The sequence below is a fragment of the Carex rostrata genome, chromosome 8, assembly GCF_964058835.1.
Source record: "Carex rostrata chromosome 8, lpCarRost1.2, whole genome shotgun sequence".
Taxonomy (NCBI): Eukaryota; Viridiplantae; Streptophyta; class Magnoliopsida; order Poales; family Cyperaceae; genus Carex; species Carex rostrata.
In genome coordinates, this window is record NC_135925.1 from 8496651 (window position 1) to 8516612 (window position 19962).

Genomic DNA, 19962 nt, shown 5'->3' on the forward strand with positions numbered 1-19962 from the left:
ATTTAAGTTGTAAACAATACTTGCGCGTAGTCTGAAATCCATGTGAGGTGTCAAACGCGTTGGTAGGTACATTGGGTATTTTTGGGGAGGTACGTAATTTGGTTTGTAGTTCAATGGCTGTAATGTGCGGAGACCGGAGGGGCTAAGCAGTTGGTGAGGATTTGGTGCATTCTTTTTGGAGGTATGCAGATTCAGATCCAGAAATTCTTGCAATAATTTTTTGTATAGTACTAGAAATAACAAAAATTAATGGTCAGAGAGGAGGAGACTGCATATGAATTATTGTATTCTTCACTGCTTTTATTTTATTTTCTTAGTTTACGATTGTATACGGCCACGATATGAAAGACGCGTGCAGTTGATTTTGCAATCAGAAAAAGGGTCTGATTGTGGTGCGGCCGTACAAAATTGTAGCTGCATAACATAGAAATTTAGGCCGGTAAGGATACTATCTTGAACCAGCACAAATTAAGTATTTTTTTTTCCTAAATTGAATTTTATTATATACTATGTTTTTCTAGATAAATTTTTCATTCATCACAATAGAGTATTTTTTAAACAAATACGTTTTGAATTTGATATTTAAATTTTAAAAATTAAAACAATATAAATATAGAATATATGATATTTCATGTAATCAGATAACTTTGACATTACAACCTCCTTAGTCCTCACAAGAAAATAAAAGAACTGAGATCAGCCTCGTATTTTTGTCCTTGTTAGCTTCTCTTCGATAAAAGACAGGACCATAAATAACGCGGTGTAACTTTCCATACCCGATATGTTTGGCAAGCTAAGCTGACTTTAATTGATCTGGCGCACCTCCATTTCCCCTCATATTTTTTTTTTTCAGAATAATAGAAATAACTGCCCACTACAATTAATTAATTATTACTTACAAGTCAAACCAAGAAGAAGAAATGAGACTGTTGTCAGTGGTCCTCCACGGTCCCACCCCCTACTAATTCAAATTTACAATACAATTAAAGATCCATAAAATAGCGTGTGTTCGAGAGCACACTCTATCAACAAAGTAAACACTTTTTGCTATCAACAAAGTAAACACTTTTTGCGAGGAAAAAAATGCATTTATGACGGTAGTCCGTCGCAAAAAGAAAATACTGAATAATAAGGGTAGTCCGTTGCAAAAATGTCACTTTTTTATTCTCTCGAAAAGTGTCTCATTTTTGTTGTGCTCTACACCTAACGGTATTTTGGGGTCAAATCAGCTATAATTTACGGAACTGAAGGAAAATTTTCAATAGAATTCATTCGTTATCCATTCATAATTTAGACGGTTATAATTAAAGTACGAGTTGTATTTTTTTCAAAATTTAATATTTTTTACTTCATTTATGACCGTCCAGATCATAAATGAATAGATATATAGACTCTGTTGGCAAAATTTGTGATAGAAGATTCAGTTCCATAATTTACACTTTCGTTAACGGTAAACTAGTTAGCTATTGACTATTATTTACTGCACAACAAGCCATCAACCAACAATTTATCATTTCTGTTTCATTAAAGATTTATGACATAAACTAATAAATTAAGTGTTGCAAAGAGATAAATGATAGAGAATATAAAAGGTTGCTAAAATACACACACACACTAATTTTATAAAAAAAGATATTGAATTTTCTTATCGAGCATGAGATTATGTTTAAATTCCGCAAATCGCAAACGGTAAGAATATTAGAGTTCGAACATATATATACAAACTTTCAAATGAGAGTAATATCTCAACCAGCTAGTCTTTATAAACTATGATATAATTTTCAACAAATAAAAAGCTATGTACATACGTATGAAAACATAAAATCATCACAAAAATTATAAAGAGGGAGTGTTACATTTTGCTAAAAGAGGAGGGTTCAAATGCATCATAATTTTATGCTCCAATATACTCTACATCTTTTATTTCAGATTTTAAAGTCTGAATAGTCGATTTGAACCGCTCAACATGATCTTCATAATAAAATATGTTTGGAGATCAAATTTTATATTTTTTAGATAGATACAAAATTACTGTTTTAAAGAGATTCTGGACCGATAAAGTGACATTGTACTTATGTAAAAAAGTAGTAAAAAAGTTCTAAAAAATATAAAATTTGGTCTCCGAGAATATTTTATTATGAAGATTATGTTGAGCTGTTCGGATCGATTGTTCGGTCTTTGAAAACGAAAATAAATAATATGGAATATATTGGAACACAAAAATTACTGAATGCCAATCTCAAAAATTAAGTATGTCTGCAAAAAATTTGTGCCAGTGGCTTGTATTAGAAAGTTGCGAGTCTATGGAGATGATTATAATGACGCTTGTCTTTGTCTCTTACAATTAAGATTTGATTTCAAAAGTAGAATTAAATCCACACTTAATAAAAAAAAGTATAGACAAGTAGCTCACACAGAAATAGTTGACAACACGAGGACTGAAGTCTTTGAACGTCGGATGTTATTTAAATTTTAAGAAATTAGAAACCTGTAAAATGAATTTTTAAGATAGAAAAACGCACCCATTTATTACATTAGATGAAACCGCATTCCATGTCTTTTTCAAGTACCAATGTTTGTAGGCCAGCCTCATTTAACGCGTCTATGGACTATGGGGCACCGTGGTCACTGATCACCGACACAACAAAACAAAGCTCCTGTCCTTGTTATTCGCCTGAATTTGTTAAGAGTACGCGGCTGATTCTTTAATCCCCATATTTATAGATTAATCAGATTAGGATAAATATGGGGATGTTTGTCGCTTCTAACCTAAAAAAAATGATATTATGGCCCCACCATCGCTATTTGGTTACCTGTCGTTTCGTTCCTCATCTTGCAGTTGTTCGGAAGAGAACGAATTAAATTTTAGTCTCAACTAAATTTACGGTGTCAAATAGTGTGAATTAAAGAAGAAGAGTGATTAAGAAGACTTAAAATAATAATTTATTATTCGAACAAGACGAATTTTATTTTTAGAAATGGGACAATTTTCTTTCATTCCGGGTGTGATATTATATGACTATTAAATATTAATATTAATAAACGCAAGTAATGTGCTCTAAATTAATTAATTTCAGCAGATTTTAGGAAATATATGATATATCTTTTTTTTATTTAGAATAAATAAATTCACAACGATGTAGGCGATAATATTTAGAGTTGAACTGTTTCGATGATGATACGACTAAAAGGTGGTTCCGATTTATTTCAAATATAGATGGAATTGTGCTATTTTGTGACTAGTCACGTTTTAATTCAAGTCACATGATGTTGTGATGTGCTATTGTTGTTTTTTCTGAAGAATAATCACAATACGCAACATGGGAATCATGCCATATAACTAGCACTTGTATTATATCGTGTTGTGATGCGCCGTTTATTGACCTAATAAATTTTTATAGACGTACTAGGTTATATTTGTATCTATTTAACTTATGAAGTCAAGACTGATTTGGGAGATATCAAGCTTAAGAAATTATAAATATCTAGTTCTTCATTGACCCTTTTTACATGATTAGATAGATATTTTGAGTAAAGGTTGGTGAATAATCAATCCAACTACTCGGGTGGAATTAGAAAATTTTAATAGTTGATTGAAAAATAAAATACACAATATATGATAGATAAAATGTGAGCTCTAAGTCGTCACGCTCATAAAACATAACTGTAATCACTAGATTAGAAGTAAACATTTAAAAGGAGATTGGACTACATAAAAAGTAAAAAAAAACAATTAATTAAATTTCAATACACATAATTAAAATTTTCAAATCATAGAAGTGGTGACTAAACACTCCTGACTTAATATATGTAAGGGATCTTTCATTAGATTTCAAACCTATATATGATCTCTCTTATACGGAGAACAATTGTTAAACATATGTAATTAATTTAGTATATCAAAAATCAGACAATGGTTAAATTAATATATTTAATTTGGTATATCAACAAGACAACAATCAAGCTTAATTACTATAGAAGTAAGAAAAAAAATTCCTTATATAATGAGACGAAATTAATAAAGTTCATTGCAAAACATACACAAAAATATAAATTAAATTTAATTACAAGTGTACATAATTAAAGTTGCATAAATCGCTCCATTAGGATAATTTTAAACGGAGACAATCCGGTCTAGTGCAGATCTAGTCTACACGAATCTTAAAATAGATCGAATGGTTAAGATTCATTAACTCAAAAAATTCTTTTTTGAGTTAATGCAGAGGATACGAATTCAACAATTGCCTCCAAATTGTGCAATTGTTTCAACATATTTCTATCTCAAAATGAGTATTGTCTTGCGATAACAATTTGTTCTCAGCGAAGTATAGTTTCAGGATGTTCACTGTCAACTCTCAACACCCGCCCTACCTTTAAAGCCAGACGTCTTGACGTTAATACAGGGCAACTATGAACAGTTATAGACGCTTGAAATGGGTAAAGATTTTAACATAATAATTTTGATATCACGCAACGCACATACTATAAAATTAAGGATTAATTTTCTATTCACACTTCAAGATTTCTTTAGTTTTCTATTTACTCCTACACTTTTTGTTATATTTAATATATTCCTTAACTTTTTATTTATTTATTTACTCATAGAAGTTATATACTCATATTTAAATGTTATTAAAATCTATCTTTTTTCATTATACCCTTGCTCTTACTTATGAATTTTTGTATGCTTTTATCAGCAGCTTGAATAAATATGTTATGCGTGATAAATTTGATAATGCCATTCAATTGATAAATTTGTTACTAATTAGTAGCTTGAATAAACTTGTAGGTGCTTTATCGTTGAATAAACTTGCTGGTACTAGTATCTGAGTAGATAACATTATTGGTAAATAGAAACAATTTAAATAATATAATTAATATAACACATAGTATATTGATAAATAGAAAATTGAAGAAGTCTTTGAGAGCATGTAGAAAACTAACTCCAAAATGAAAACAAAGCTGCATATAACTTGTGTGTTGCATGAAGCCAAAACTGCTATGTTATAATTAATCATTACCTGCTTGAATCTTCCAATTCTGTCTCAAACCGTAAAATTTTCTATGAAACGTTAAATCGTTAATTATTCCAAAATTAGATCACTAGACCACCATTGATCACAATTTTGAAGGTTATATAAATTTCTCTAGCCCAAAGGTCGACAAAGATGCCCATATATGACCACAACTCTAAAAGGCTATATAAATTTTCCTACCCCAAAGGCATAGAAGCCCATCTATAAATTTCTCTGCCCCCAAGTACCTATTTAGCATACCGAACCGAATGCTTTGTTGCATGTTGAGACTTGAGATCTCAATTGAAGGAAGTACCTGTTTATAAACATTAATTTCTGGCATAAACATTTCACTTCCGAGCATCACCAACAATCGAAGAGTATGCCATTGATTTTTATTATTTAATGAGCTTTCTCGGTAGCAGAATTCTCCTTTCTTTTTCGCCTTGTTACAAAGAACAATCGAAGAGAGCTGTATGCCATTGATTTTTATTATTTAATGAGCTTTCTCGGTAGCAGAATTCTCCTTTCTTTTTCGCTTTGTTACTAAGAATTTGAGTCTGCTCTTGCTGGTTTTTGAAATAAAAACATAGATTATCAACTTATAAATTTTGAAAATCAATTTTATAAAAAAATGACTCAAGGGGTAAACCAAGAGGAGGGTTCAGATGTAGAGGATGGGGCAGACCCAGTTATGCTGGATCAAGAAGATTCAATCTCTATGCTTGAGATAGGATTCCTGGATGATTTGCTTGCTTGAGTTCATCTTTTGTTGTTTTCCTCAGTTTTAGTAGTTTTGTTTTGTATATGCCTTGGTGACTTTATTATATATCAGCCTTGGTGACTTCTTTTTGTCTATTTTAGTTGATACTGACATGATCCCCTTTTGTTACTGGTATATACTAGTTATACTGTAAATGTTTTTTTTCTCTAGTTGTTTAGACTTAGAAGCAGAACAACTATTTTGGTTTCTAACGAGATCGATAGGAAACCACTTTTATAAATAAAAAAAAAAAAAAAACGACATGTGCAAGGGAGGGGCCCAGAACCCAACAAAATAGAAACACAGAAAAGGAAAAATATTCTACACTTCCCTTAGAGACTGATTTATTATTTTATTATAGTTCCCAAATTATATTCATGACAACAGAACATATATAATTCTATCAATTTATGCATCCTGAAGGTCCACCATAATAGAAATTATAACCTATTCCCTGAGAAAATGTAAAACCACATGTTGTGAAACAGTCATCTCTGTCTGTAAATTCTCTTACTTCGGTTTCGTCCGGATCTCCAGTTTGACCGAATTTATCATAGACCTTAATATTGCTGATATATGCTGCCTTGTTTGCGCCTTCACAGGCAGCATGTCCGCTTCCCATCCGAGGACTTGTTTCATTTTTTCGATACATAACACTGCCTGCCCATGCAATTGTAGTTGCATAGTCAAATGTGTTGTTAAAAAGAGATTTTGGCCACCACCCGATTAATATTTGATTGCTGTTATCATCGCGGTACAATGACCAGTCTTGAGTTTTCTCATCCTACAAAATTTTATTTAAAAAAGAGACTTAAGAAACGAGCTACTTGTTTAATTAAATCCATCATTGCTGTCTTAACCGTCAAAACCAATATGATCCTAATGCAAAGTAAGCAAAATATTCTAACAAAAAAGTAAATAAAATAAATACGTATTGAACCTTCTTTATGCTTAGTGTAATAAAGTAATCTTTTCCATTAAATGTGGAGAGTGGTGAGACCTTCTCTCCTGGAACTGGTGCGCCGGAAACATTTGCAAGAACAAACCCTTGACAAAGGGTGTTATAGCACCCCATGCCTTTTTCACTCTGTGTATATAACAATAGCAATCTTATTAGTCACTAAGCACAACATTTTCTAATGTAGATTATTACAGTATAGTTTTTATGTGTATACGTACAGTCCATTCTGTAAAAATTCGCAAATCAGTGCTGCCAGAATATAAGCTTGGATTTACCTGTATTTATTTACATTGTAGTTGTTAATATATGCATCTACAAAATAGAAGAGTTATTGTGTAAGATGAAATTAAAGAGTGAGGCTATGGTGATACACTTATTACTGAGCGCTTGTACTATGGATCATATTTTCGTTTTAAAAAATTCAAACAATTGATCCAGGCTATTTTACATTAATTTCGCATGAAAATTTACTTGAAGACCAAATTTCACATTTTTAATTAAACTTTCTTACTGTTTTATTAAATATGCAGAAAATCATTGATCTAAAGATTCTCAACCATTCGTAAATAGTGATTTCTACCTATCTTAAAAATTAGTAATTTTTTCTTCTTCTAAAAGATAGAAAATTTGGCCTTTAAGTATATTTTTATATGAAGATCACGTTGAGCGGTTCAGATCGATTATATGAACTTTAAAACCGATCCTAAATAGGTTGATCTGACATATGCATATCACCATAATCTCACTCGAAATTTAAATATGTACATGAAATCCAGCAGCCATGAAAGAACTTATTATATTGTTACTCATAACAGCTATATAAACCGCGCTTAATGAATTGTAACCGACGTTCGGTATGCTCCAGGTTGATATTCTAGCTCGTGTACCATGGAACTTTTCGCTTTGAATAAACCAGCCAGCTTGCTTATAAATTAAGTAAAAAAAAAAAATTACTTTAAAAGTTTAATTTTGATGATGTAAAAATCACATCTTTGTGAAATTGAAATTTACAGTTTTTGCAAGTACTTACATGACTGATATATTCTGAGGACTGATCATTAGTTAGATTTGGAAACAAATTTGAAATAATTCTCGAGTGATGGACTTCAGTAGATTTTCCATCCTGTGGAAAAAAAGGGTTAAAAACTCGCTACAATTATGTAAATCAGATCCTGGCAGCCGCTGCTAGGCTTTCAAAAAAAAAAAAAAAATTATGTAAATCAGTAAATTTTGTACAAATTGAGTTGCCAAAAAACATATTTCCAAAGTGTATGTGCACCTTATCTTTAGATTGTCCGCCTTTAAGTTCTTGGAATTGCGTACCTTCGATGCAATTGTTGTACAAAACACAGAGGTAAATCAAAACCAATGCTAGTATTTGTTTGTAATAAGCCATGTAAGAGAAACAGAGAAGGATCTATATTGGACTATTTGTTAATAATAAATACGTGGACAAAATCATAGAGACAAATAGTCTTTATATACACTTTCTTTTGCCAATTTTTATATCCGAAGTCAATACTGAATGGAGTCATTTATTACGCATTATCTATAGGGAGAGAGATAGTGGGTTAGTACTATAAATCTAGAGTCAGGTTTGGTTCGATATGCTACTAAATCTAGAGAGATAGTGGGTTAGATAATTCGATATATATGCTACTAATTCTTAGTAATTTTTTTTTTTAAGGTTGGTTAATTTAGCCAACAGATGTATTAATAATGAAAGGAGTTTATTTACATATCCTACTCTCTAATATGATACAAGCTATTATCTAGGTAAATAAAATTAGAAACTCATTTCTTAAATAACACTGCCAGAAGCAATACGTAAGCTCCCGCTTCATCCACCCCTTCTATCCCTCGGTATCTTAGTAAACTAACTACGTCCTTCAATAATTCAATTATGTCTATATCTTAGTAGAGGGAGGGTTCACATGCCTTCATTTTTTGCGGCCATTTTTATTAATATCCCTTAAAAAAATCAAAATTTTAAAAATGCCCTTGCCTCCCATTTTTTTTTAAACATGCCCTGACCGCCAGAATTACGGGCGGCCCATTCCTCTAGTGAGGCGCCAGCCCTGGGGCGCCCCATGGTATTTTTTTTTTTTAGAGATCTTAGTATTTTGATTTGAATAATTTTGTGAAAGAAAAAGTTTTATTGTTTAGAGTGTATGCCAAAAAATAAAACATTTGATATATTTATGAAGTGATGTCGTAACTCTTTCTAACTATGATTTTTTATTTTTTCAGTGAACTTTGATTTTATTTGTCAGTTGGATATCACAAGTCTAAATATAACATTAATTAAGATTTTTATAATATATGTATAATATACACACATACACATACACATATACATACACATACACATACACATATACATATACATATATACATATACATATACAAAGCTACATATATACACATACTATTTTAGTAGCTCTAAACTACTATTTTGAATAAAGGCCAAGTCCTTAATTAGTGTTATATTTAGACTTGTGATATCCAACTAACAAATAAAGGTAGAAGATTACAATTATAATTTAGTATACACATACACATACACTTTTGCTTTGGTCCATAATACAATTATAATTTAATATTAGTTAGTAACAAAAAAAGGTAGAAGATTACAATTCATGCAACATATATACATATTGAATTTTGTACACATGCAATCCCATGTGATAAAACATAACATATACTCCTCTGGATCCAATACAATGTTTGTATAAAAATTATGTCCTTACCACTTAGTAACCATGTGATCAAGCTTTGGCCCAAAATTCGCTAAAATGCTTGGTTATGATCTAGTTTGGACCGAAATTTCATACAAACTAAGGCGTATTAGATCCAACATATCAAAAAAAGAGTATGCATGTGATCCATGACATGATGTCTCTTGGTTAAAGATCTCCAACATATTGCATCTCCAAATGACATTCATCAACATATACATGCATACATGCATACATAATAAAAAATAAAAATTCTCAGTTAAAATTTTCGTTCAAAATTATAAGAAAATATTTATACAAAAAATTAATTGAATCTGTATAACTTTTATGCGAACCACTGAAAATCATTTTCGTAAAAAAAAAATTATTGCATATTATATGAATTTACGACATCACTTCATAAATATATCCAAATGTTTTATTTTTTGGCGTACACTCTAATCTTGTTTAGATCAAAATTATTTAAATCAAAATACTAATATATGTATATGTATATGTGTATATGTGTGTGTGTGTATATGTGTATGTGTATGTGTATGTGTATGTATATGTATATGTATATATTATACATATATTATAAAAACCATAATAAAGCCCAAGTCCTTAATTAGTGTTATATTTAGACTTGTGATATCCAAATGACAAATAAAATAAAAGTTCACTAAAAAAAAAAAAAAAAAAAAAATTAAAGTTATAAAAATTTACGACATCACTTCGTAAATATATTAAATATTTTATTTTTTGGCATACACTCTAAATAAGAAAACTTTTTTTTTCACAAAATTATTCAAATCAAAATACTAAGATCTCTAAAAAAAAAATACCATTGGGCGCCTGGGGGGGTGGCGCCCCAGGGGTTGGCGCCTCACTAGAGGAATGGGCCGCCCGTAATTTTGGCGGTCAGGGCATGTTTAAAAAAAAATGGGAGTCAGGGACATTTTTAAAATTTTGATTTTTTTTAGGGATATTAATAAAAATGGCCGCATTTTTTGTGCCTCCACCATCTTTTCATTTTTTAAAACTTTAATAACTCAAAATGTAAAATTTAAAAGTTAAAATAAAACAGCTAGATATGATTTATGTTATTTTCTCTATGTGCTCATAAAAAATTATCACATTTCAATTTTATTTTTATGTGAATCAATAAGTTCACATTAGTACGTTTTTACAAGATCTTGATGACAACTAAAATAAAATTGAAATGTTATAATTTTTTACACGTGCATAGATAAAATTTAATGTTTTTGGAGGGCATTTAGTTCAAATTTCTTAAAATAATATAATTTACTAAATCGAATTATTAATTTATTATTAAGTAAAACACAAAAACAAATAATTAATTTAATGCTACTAATTTGACTTAGAGAGGGAGAGTGGGCGGAGTAATATACTATCATACTCCAAAAGTTTTACCATATCTTGATGCATTATAAATGTAGATATTGGTTTCTACTATCATACTCCAAAAGTTTCAAGATATGATAGTTTTAAAAAAATTCTATGCCAGTTTAATTCAAATGAAAATTGATGTGTATTTAATATATATCAAGTGATTTAAAATTACAATAATATGAAATTAATTGTCCTTGATATTATCATTAAATAGTACAAAAAATATATTTAAATTTAGGGGAAATTTCATAAATAACCATTATGAGTTACCCTCTTATTTTTTTTTTATTAATACCACAACCAAACATAGGCGTTATAGGTATATATATCATTCACCAATTAATTTATATTTTTTTTATTTGATAATTCAAGTTCTTTGCTTGCAATGGATCTGTAAACACTACACTATTTTTTTTCACAAATAATATCAAGGATATAAATGTTATGAAAACTTAATTACACTTCTTTCTCAGAATATAGTACACTATTTGAGAAAGTTTTGATCAATATCATTTTAGCAAACACCTTACCAGCAAGCCCAATCTGCTTCAATGCATAGAGCCCCTTGATCAGCGAGCCGAACATGATAGGATCAACACCACATCCTTCTCTCGAGGATTGACCAAGCACACAAAATACAAGACCTGCTCGACCCATACGACGCCAGCAATCCACGATGAGGCCGAAGGTACTGAGGCGAGAGAGACTGAGGCGAGAGAGATGGTGCGAGAGACGGTGTTGGAGAGGGGTGCTGCGGCTCAGAGGTGGCGTGGCTCAGAGGAAGCGATTAGGGTTTTTTTTGCTGAAGAGAGACGGGGAAAAAAGTAATTTGCTGAAGAGAGGTGCAGCGATCGAGCATTCCAGCGAAAAAATTTACGTCTTAGATAATCTGCACGATTTTTGATTCAAATCCAATGGTGCAGAGTGAAAATAAGTGTAGTAATACGTATGGCTATGCATGTGGCGGGTTCAATTTGAACTAAATGTAGATTTTTACACATATAAATGATGTATTTAATCAAAGATAAGCAAATTATTTGACTGGAGGGTTCAGATTCAATCCGAATTTACATAAATCAATCCCGGCCATTAGAGTTTCAGGACAGCCTACTCAATTTAAGATGCATAATATAGAGGAGATATATAGATGATTAATTTGATATGCTGCTCTCTATGCTTATTTAAAGATCACTGTTTCATTTATTAAATTCAATTATGACTATATCTTTGTATATTCTCGTAAACTGTAATTAATAGTTTTTGTCAAATATAAATCTTCCGCATTTATGAAGCACATATTTAACGTTTTTTTTTTTTTTTTTTTTGGGGGGGGGGGGGACAGAGTTCTAGAAGTGGAGTATGACTTTCAAATTATAAAGATTAATTATGTTAAAAGTTTTTATATAAAATGAGAATCAATTATATAATATCATGCTATTTTACTCTAAATAGAAAATCAGACATAAAAATATGATTTTTTTTTTAAATGAGGATCAATTAACCCCCATTCTATCTTCTTCCTTCCAATATCTCTGATCGTAACATCACTAGTATCAAGTTGGCTTATGAACCTGACCGTTCAATCTGATCTAATTGATGAGTTGTGTGTCCACAACTCCACATACAAAATTTATAATTTTTATAATTTATCTAGTATCAAGTCAAACATTCAAATGTGAGAGTTTTTTTTAGTTAATTTTAGTACAATTATTATCATTTTTCAACTGTCCAAATTGGTACTAAAATAATTCAAAAAATTATTTATTTTGCATGTTACTACATCACATATAAAGTAAATCGACTTAAACAGTTTAAATTCTTTGTTTAAAATCTATCTGATAAGTTATAGAATTGGTGGCACATACCATCAATATCATGGTAGCCGGACTATTATAAACCATCGTAAACCTGAGGTTGCAATTAATCACGCCTTAAATCAAAATTTTCATTCAGGATACGATAATCCTACTTGCTTTTCTTGAGTAGAACTAGGGTGTTTCGAAGTTCACCAACCTTTATTGCGAACTCAACCAGAAGCAGATCCAGGAATTTGATCAAGGGTAGACACAAAATATTGATAAGAGTACAATTTTTTTTCTCCTGACGAATCAGAGCAGAGTAGTGAATAGGGATCTAAAAAAATCACGGCATGACCGGATATGTCACAGCATGACATGGTTCTGTCACGGCACGTGTGCCGATTATGTGCTGTGACCATCCACGTGACGTGACCATCTTTCAAAAAATTGGCACAACAAGGTACGTCATGCAAAAGATTTGATTATGGCATGACACATGGTCACGTGTAATTAGAATTGTTAGATCTTGATCGAGTGGTGAATCTTAAATAAACTAAAATAAATTATGAAAAAAATAGTTTAACGTGACCAAACGTGATCGGTCACGTTTGGACATGTCATGTGTGGTAATGGCGTGATTAATGTGTTGTGACCATGCATTCACGTTCCATGACTATCCTTTCAAATTTGGTCATGGCACGACACGACACATGATTCAAATTACGATGTGACTAGTCATGACACGATACATATTTATATCCTTAGTAGCTACCTTTTTTTTCTCCTAACAAAACAAAGATTCTTCTAAGTGGAATGGCTAATCGGACTACGTCTTTTTTTTTTCTTTTACGCGAATCAATATGGACTGACTTACATTTCTACGCAATTTTATTCTACTGGACCATCAATTAAATTCAGGGGTAGACATTATATCCATTCAGGGGTATGCAAAGGTATAAAATACCACTGGATCTACAAAAAAAATTCAAATTCAGGAATAGGCAAGTGCCTAAACAAACTGCACTTTATTTCTCTGTATTTCTATCTTAATTTGGTGCGTGCTAACCTCGTTCGTATGGTGATGGCCACACCATAGTGTTTAGACGTATAACGTTGACCTATTAGGATTATGGTACAATTATTTATATCCAATAAAGAAGATAGATGTAGCTGTTGATTCTTTGTGATCTGAACTAAGTAAGAAATCTATTAGTTTATAGATCTGCAGACGAACGTCGCGGTATATAGATTATTAGTGGGGTAATCTCGTTAGTATAAATGAAGGATGTAATTGTGAACTTAAATCCTTCTAGTCTTGGTAATAGAGACTTATCATTGATTTTTATGCAATTGATTATAGTAAAGTCTCGATCCCATCCCCTTACCAGTCCTTTTCAATAAGGGTGCTATAACGTACTTGTGATTAGCACTAAGTTAGGATTAGCAACTTTCAGATTTGCATTTGATACCAGTTTAGGTCGCACACGGTTCTGATCAAACCGCATGCAAATCTAATTGGAGTTAGAAACTATAATTGATAGGTTTGACACTCGCATGCAGTTGGTGACAACACTGCATACAATTATTTTATTTTTTTAACCAGAAACTAGATTAAACGAGTAAACATGATAGATAGTCTAACCCCTTAAAGCTTCTTCTGTACACAAAACATTTACTTTACTATTAATTATCTCGATAATCCAATTTATCCAAACAACAAATTAAACAAACAACCAACTAAACCTAGAATTGATTGTTGATTAGATTTTTAATACGAGATATTCATATGCTTGTGAATTATTCGTAAAATAGACAATTAGGATTATAAATATTATTAGCTTTGATTTTGACCCATTACATACCTATAATTTTGTAGATAACAGTTTTTTTTTTTTGTTATGTTACTTAACAAGTAAACAAGAGAAAAAAATTATCAAAATAAGTGGTATTATTTGTTGTTTTCTTTTGCTGCCATATTATGACTCTTGTTATTATTATAAGAGTTATCCTCCTCTCTCTATGATTATATGTATTTGTGTATAGAATAAAATTATTGTTTACTTAAATGAAATAATTAAGTGACAAATAATATTCTTTATATGATATAAACAAATGGAAAAATAAAATAAAGACACGACTCTCTGTGTGGATTTTCATTGTAACTCGGAATGAATTTGAGGAAATTGATCCTAATTAAACCATAGTGATTCTTCAAATTATTTTAAGTTCTAACAACTGTGGCTACAAAAAAAAGATGCTCTTCTTCTAATATTGACAAATTCTTCTTCATTTTTTTTTATTTGTTGCACATAATTACTTCATAATCCATAAGTTTGTCAAAAACAAATAAGATAACATACTTTACCACTAGGACTGCTGAACCCTGCTTTTAGCATTAATTTCATCATTACTGTTACTAATTAAGGCAACCAAATAAATTAATGATGAAAATAAGTGTATTGGGTTATATTATATTGGTTAATAAAATATAATATGTACGATAAAGAGGAAACGATTAGCAGAGTGCAAAATTTGTAGATTACTCTTTAGGCAGAGACAGAAATGCATGAGCATGATAAACGGAATAAAATAAAATGTACGACTCCGCTGGGGATCGAACCCAGAATCTCTGGTTCCGTAGACCAGCGCCTTATCCATTGGGCCACGGAGTCTTATTGTGTATTTTAGAAGAGTTTTAAAATATAAAGTAGTTTTTTCTTACACTTGCAAGTTGCAACCCATGCTCCTTGCCAGTTTGAGTCGAGTCGAGACGAGACAAGACAAGACAAACGCTCGACCTTCTTCCGAGTTCCATATATGGAAACGATAGGAAATAAGCGCCGCCGTCCCCTTTCCGAGGAGGAGGAGGACGACGACGGTTCTCGACGCCCTTCAGAGTACCATGCTTCCTTCTATTGCCTGAAACCCTCTTATGTTTTCTCCAGTTTTCGCCCAACTAACACTTCACCTTTTTTTCTTTCTCCAGGCAACGAAAGGTTCGATTTCCCAAGGGGAGGAAGATAAAGGAGGTATTTACATCCAAAGGTGATGAACAAGGCAGTTCTATCAAACCTGACAAGGCCGCAGAGCTGCGAGCCAAGCGTCGCAAGCAGGACCGCAGTGTGGTGGTTCCAGAAGAGGAGGTTCAGGTTCAGATTGACATCTCAAAGGCCGAGATCCGTTATGAGGTTAGGTTCCTGTTCGATTCTTCATTTATCAGTATCTATTAATGTCAAGTCTTACTGCTCTTGTGATTATCTGGTGAGTTACATGATATGATCTTTGACAGGAAGATTTTAACTTTGTGGAAGATGGAATCGAGATAGAACCATTCAATTTGAATAAGGAAAGGGAGGAGGGGTATTTTGATGAAAACGGAAATTTTGTTGAATATGCAAGAGGAAATGAAATGAAGGTAATTTTAATTGTTTTCTGTGAGCTTTAACAAATATGAGAATGAAGTTTGGGTTTTAAATTTGTGTTTCTTCCTGTGAAGCAAAATGAGAATGAAGTTGAACCAAAACGGCAATGTTTTGGTTTGTTTGGTTTGGCTTGTCATGGTACAGTGCTGATAATTGGGATGACCTGGTACCAAGCATATTATAATGGTAGATCTTGATCTGTTTGTCATCGTAATACAGGATGCTTGGTTGGACAGTGCCGTGGTAGATACAAAATTTGCTGCAAAATTGAAGGCAAAGGCGAAAGATGAAGAGGAGGAATTTCAAGACCTTACATCAGATGATGTTGGGAAGATTAAAAGAATTATAGCTGACATACTGCAACCAGGTGAAACGGTATGGTCCTTTCAGTATTTTGTTTTCTTAAAAATCGTACTACATCAGAACTATTGCAAGAAATAATGATTTTCTGACTTGTACAAATTACATTGATAATTTACTGAATGTGTGAATTACACCCAACATTAAAATTATTGTCCATATCACTCAAACATTGAATAGAAGTTTAGGTCAACTGTGAGTTGACCAAGTTGACCTCAAAAAGAGGAAATATGGCTGCAGAATATTGTTCACCATAGCTGAAACCCAGCATCATATCACTTGGTTTGTTCAATATGCTTCATTTAATACGAAAGAACAATTTTTACGAACATGGGCAAAAAATTGCCAGTATGCATTTAGCGATGCCTTGTAAGAATAAATATTTAGAAGAATATTGAGAAAGTAATCTTGCTAGTTGTGTAAATATTTTATTGTGGTGGATTAGTAATGTATATTAGAATATCATCTGAACTAAAATTTAGTAATTTCTGTGCATTACAGATTATCCAAGCTCTAAAAAGGCTAAAAGGTACAACTGATAACAAAACAAAGATGTCAGAAGAAACAAAAGAAATATTTGATCAATTGACAGAATCAGCCATGAAACTGATGGAGAATGGAGAATACAGTTAAGCATGACAGTCTTTTGCTTTTAGTTTTTTTAATATGCTTATCTATATCATGCATTTAATTCAAGTGCCCCATCTTCAGACTTGCTTAAGGAATAAATTGTATTTTCTTATGACAGATGTTTACCATGAAGAAAAAGAGACTTTTGAACGGGAGGCAGGTCAGTTTTCATGTATTCTCAAATTTAGAAATGGGAGTATGGGATGTATGAGTGGGTTCTTTTCGCAAACCACAGAAATTAATTTTAATTATTTGCAAGTTGCACCATAGATATTGTGGGTTTAAAACTAGCAGCATCTCCACCAGATATCTTTTTCCTGGATTATTTGCTAATAACTTGCAAAATTGTCCAACCATAGTATTACTTAATTGCCTCTAATTGTTTTATAAACTTAACCAAATCATTTTATAACTAGTTTTATAAACTTAGGCTTACTCAAAATTGTCATGACTTGTTTATCTTCTTATGCTGTGATTTTATGATGCTTATTCTAAACTGGATACAGATTTGAACTAATTTTCTTGTTTTCAATACTTCTCATGTTTCACTTTTGGTTAACTGAGCAAAAAGGAAGCTCATCTGCTTCCCAACTCATTTACTATTGGGTGCTATTTTCAGATAATATTTATTTTCAACAAACACTCCTTTCTTAATCACTGCAGAAGGATACGAACGGTTAGCTCGTGCACGAGGAGGTGCATCAGGCAGTGGCACAGAAGATATATTTGCTGAAGAGGGTGATACTGAAAGAAATGGGTCATCCATCTGGGGTGTGGGTTCAGGTCTGTCAGCCTCCACTGCATCTGCCGTTCCTCTATCTTCTGTCAATGATGATGGGGAGCTTGATATGTTTGGGGATGAAGATGAAAATACTGATCCTAGTAAAGCCCAAACTGGTATGAAATGAGCACATCTATTTTTCTTGATTTGTCTGGTTTGACGATGTCACATACTTCATGTGCTATACTGATGAATTAATGACAACTTGTAAATTACATTTGGCTAATTGGCTCTTTAATTTTGATCAATTTGGCATCTATACTGACAATGCAGTGGCATATGCATGTTCCACTCTGTAGTGGAACTTAATTTTTTGAACCCATATAATAATGAACATTATTATAATCAGCCATATGTTTGAACAAAGCAATAGTGTTGTTGCATATTCCCATGCATTGTATTGGTCATAGCATTGATTCACTTGTTGCGTTGTAGTTATCATTTTATTGAAATTCACATTTCTTGTGTCTGATGCAGAAAGTGCTGAAGGATCAGCAGACTCAGATTATGTTTACGATCCGTCATCTGGGTAGGGTCGTAACTAGTCCATTGTTTTGTGTACTCTGTGTCTTTAGCATTTAAAATGCTTGCTAATCCCAGCAACAATTCTTTTCTTTGGCATGATTGAGTTTTTGGTGGTGCATATGTAGATATTATTACAGCAGCAGTCTGGGCTATTACTTTGACGCTGCTTCTGGGCTTTATTGCTGTGCTTCAACTGGGATATGGTAATTTTACATTTCTTTGTCTTTATATTTATATATTTCCATCCTTCTATTCATGTACTGACTGTTCCTTCTGATCGCAAAAGCTACTGGGTAAATTTATTCTGTCATCATCATCTTTGAGCATTGGTATAAATTATTCTGCTGTCATCATCTTCATCATTATTACTACTGCTATGACTGCTTGCTATTATAAATGTTTATTTATTTTGGATTGGGGGGAGATTTTTTGTGTTCCTCCATTTCTCATCTCTAAATAAAACACCATGAATTTTCTTCAACTCCTAGGTACTCATTTGACGAACAAACTGGTACATACAAAGAAGTTGAGTCTGCTACTGCTCCATCAGGCGAAAGCTAAAAACTTTTGTATTATTTCACTTGGAGGTCTTGGTGAAATCAGGTGTCAGCTAAACTTTGTTTATCACTTGAACAACCGGACTCAATGTAATGTTTATGATTAAAGACTGTAGTTTAGATATCTGATTATGTGCTCGTCACTGGTTTGTAAATTAAAAGTGAAGAAAGGTTTGTTGTTTTTAGTGAAGAGATCGTTTTGAGAGTAGATTTCTTCGGATGCCACTGAAGTCCATGTCACAACTAGATTATTGGATTTTGGTAGTTCCTGTGACCATCGAGTTCGTTAGATTTTTTCAGTCTTGGTCATTTTGTCCAAAATCTTATGAATTGCTAACTACTGTCGGAACTGCAAGATCGTTGTTGAACAGTATAAATTGACATTTTTTGTCTTTTTTTATTATTTGATGTTTAGTTGAAAAGTTATTGCATAGCCAGTTAGACGCAGTGTACCATTATTTGGTCAAAAATCAATTTACGTTAAGTTAATTATTTAGATGTCAATATAATGAATCTGTATTATTTGCGAGGGTAAAAGTAACACTGTCCATATCTAGCAATACTTTTGAAAATAACAATTTTTGTCGGCTCTCTCAATAATAATAATTTTTTACCTTTGGAAATAAAACAGATTCTTGTCGTTCCACAAAAAAAAAAAAGTTTGAATCAATCGCTCTCGCGCGTCAGTCAAAATAAAGATAATACCAGAAACAATATTGCTATGGTTTAATTACTATATAAATTGAGCTCCATATTACTTCATCTTTATTTTCACCCTCTCCCTCGTTTGTTTTCAATGAAAACCTTCAGTAACTTAACGGCCTTCCAATTTTAGTTTTCTATATCTTAAAAATTACCAAGATGAAAATAGGTTCATAGTTTTTAATACGCTTCACCCCAAGTTTAATATGACTAGTTTTGGTTCTTGTGCATTTCATTATATTTTAGCTAACTAATTTTATTATCATACAAAAATTTGCTTTAGTTAATAAAATCCATAAACATGCAAAACCTAATCC

The 19962-nt window shown here is 31.9% G+C and overlaps 2 protein-coding genes and 1 non-coding gene across 4 annotated transcripts; 1 reads left to right on the forward strand and 2 right to left on the reverse strand.

Moving 5' to 3' along the window:
* Window positions 1-6181: 6181 nt before the first annotated feature.
* On the reverse strand, window positions 6182-11526 carry LOC144558533 (protein neprosin-like). The gene is made up of 4 exons (XM_078307375.1): window positions 11395-11526; window positions 6958-7014; window positions 6719-6865; window positions 6182-6562 (listed from the first exon to the last, which is right to left on the reverse strand). Exons 1-4 carry the CDS (start codon window positions 11524-11526, stop codon window positions 6182-6184), a joined length of 717 nt encoding a protein of 238 aa, XP_078163501.1.
* A 3741-nt stretch (window positions 11527-15267) lies between these two features.
* Window positions 15268-15340, reverse strand: TRNAR-ACG (transfer RNA arginine (anticodon ACG)). Its single transcript has one exon. It is a non-coding gene; the product is annotated as a tRNA-Arg (tRNA).
* Window positions 15341-15425: 85 nt separating this feature from the next.
* LOC144558138 (CD2-binding protein-like protein) lies at window positions 15426-19326 on the forward strand. Of its 2 annotated transcripts, XM_078306877.1 has the most exons (10): window positions 15426-15565; window positions 15655-15856; window positions 15958-16083; window positions 16310-16465; window positions 16952-17078; window positions 17199-17240; window positions 17744-17977; window positions 18339-18390; window positions 18512-18589; window positions 18875-19326. In XM_078306877.1, exons 1-10 carry the CDS (start codon window positions 15486-15488, stop codon window positions 18945-18947), a joined length of 1170 nt encoding a protein of 389 aa, XP_078163003.1. In that variant the 5' UTR covers window positions 15426-15485; the 3' UTR covers window positions 18948-19326. The 2 variants fall into 2 exon arrangements, with proteins under 2 accessions (XP_078163003.1, XP_078163002.1); XM_078306876.1 differs by lacking the exon at window positions 18339-18390 and having other exon boundaries at window positions 15443-15565.
* The last annotated feature ends 636 nt before the right edge of the window (window positions 19327-19962 follow it).

Excerpts from the sequence above, each read along its gene's own strand:
- LOC144558533 (XM_078307375.1), bottom strand. The coding sequence starts at position 11,526 with ATGGGTCGAGCAGGTCTTGTATTTTGTGTGCTTGGTCAATCCTCGAGA. Across the intron at positions 7,015-11,394 it reads AGATTGGGCTTGCTGGTAAG|GTAAATCCAAGCTTATATTC; the intron begins GTGTTTGCTAAA and ends AAATAAATACAG. Across the intron at positions 6,866-6,957 it reads GAATTTTTACAGAATGGACT|AGTGAAAAAGGCATGGGGTG; the intron begins GTACGTATACAC and ends TTATATACACAG.
- LOC144558138 (XM_078306876.1), top strand. The coding sequence starts at position 15,486 with ATGGAAACGATAGGAAATAAGCGCCGCCGTCCCCTTTCCGAGGAGGAG. Across the intron at positions 16,084-16,309 it reads CAAGAGGAAATGAAATGAAG|GATGCTTGGTTGGACAGTGC; the intron begins GTAATTTTAATT and ends ATCGTAATACAG. Across the intron at positions 17,079-17,198 it reads GATGGAGAATGGAGAATACA|ATGTTTACCATGAAGAAAAA; the intron begins GTTAAGCATGAC and ends TTCTTATGACAG.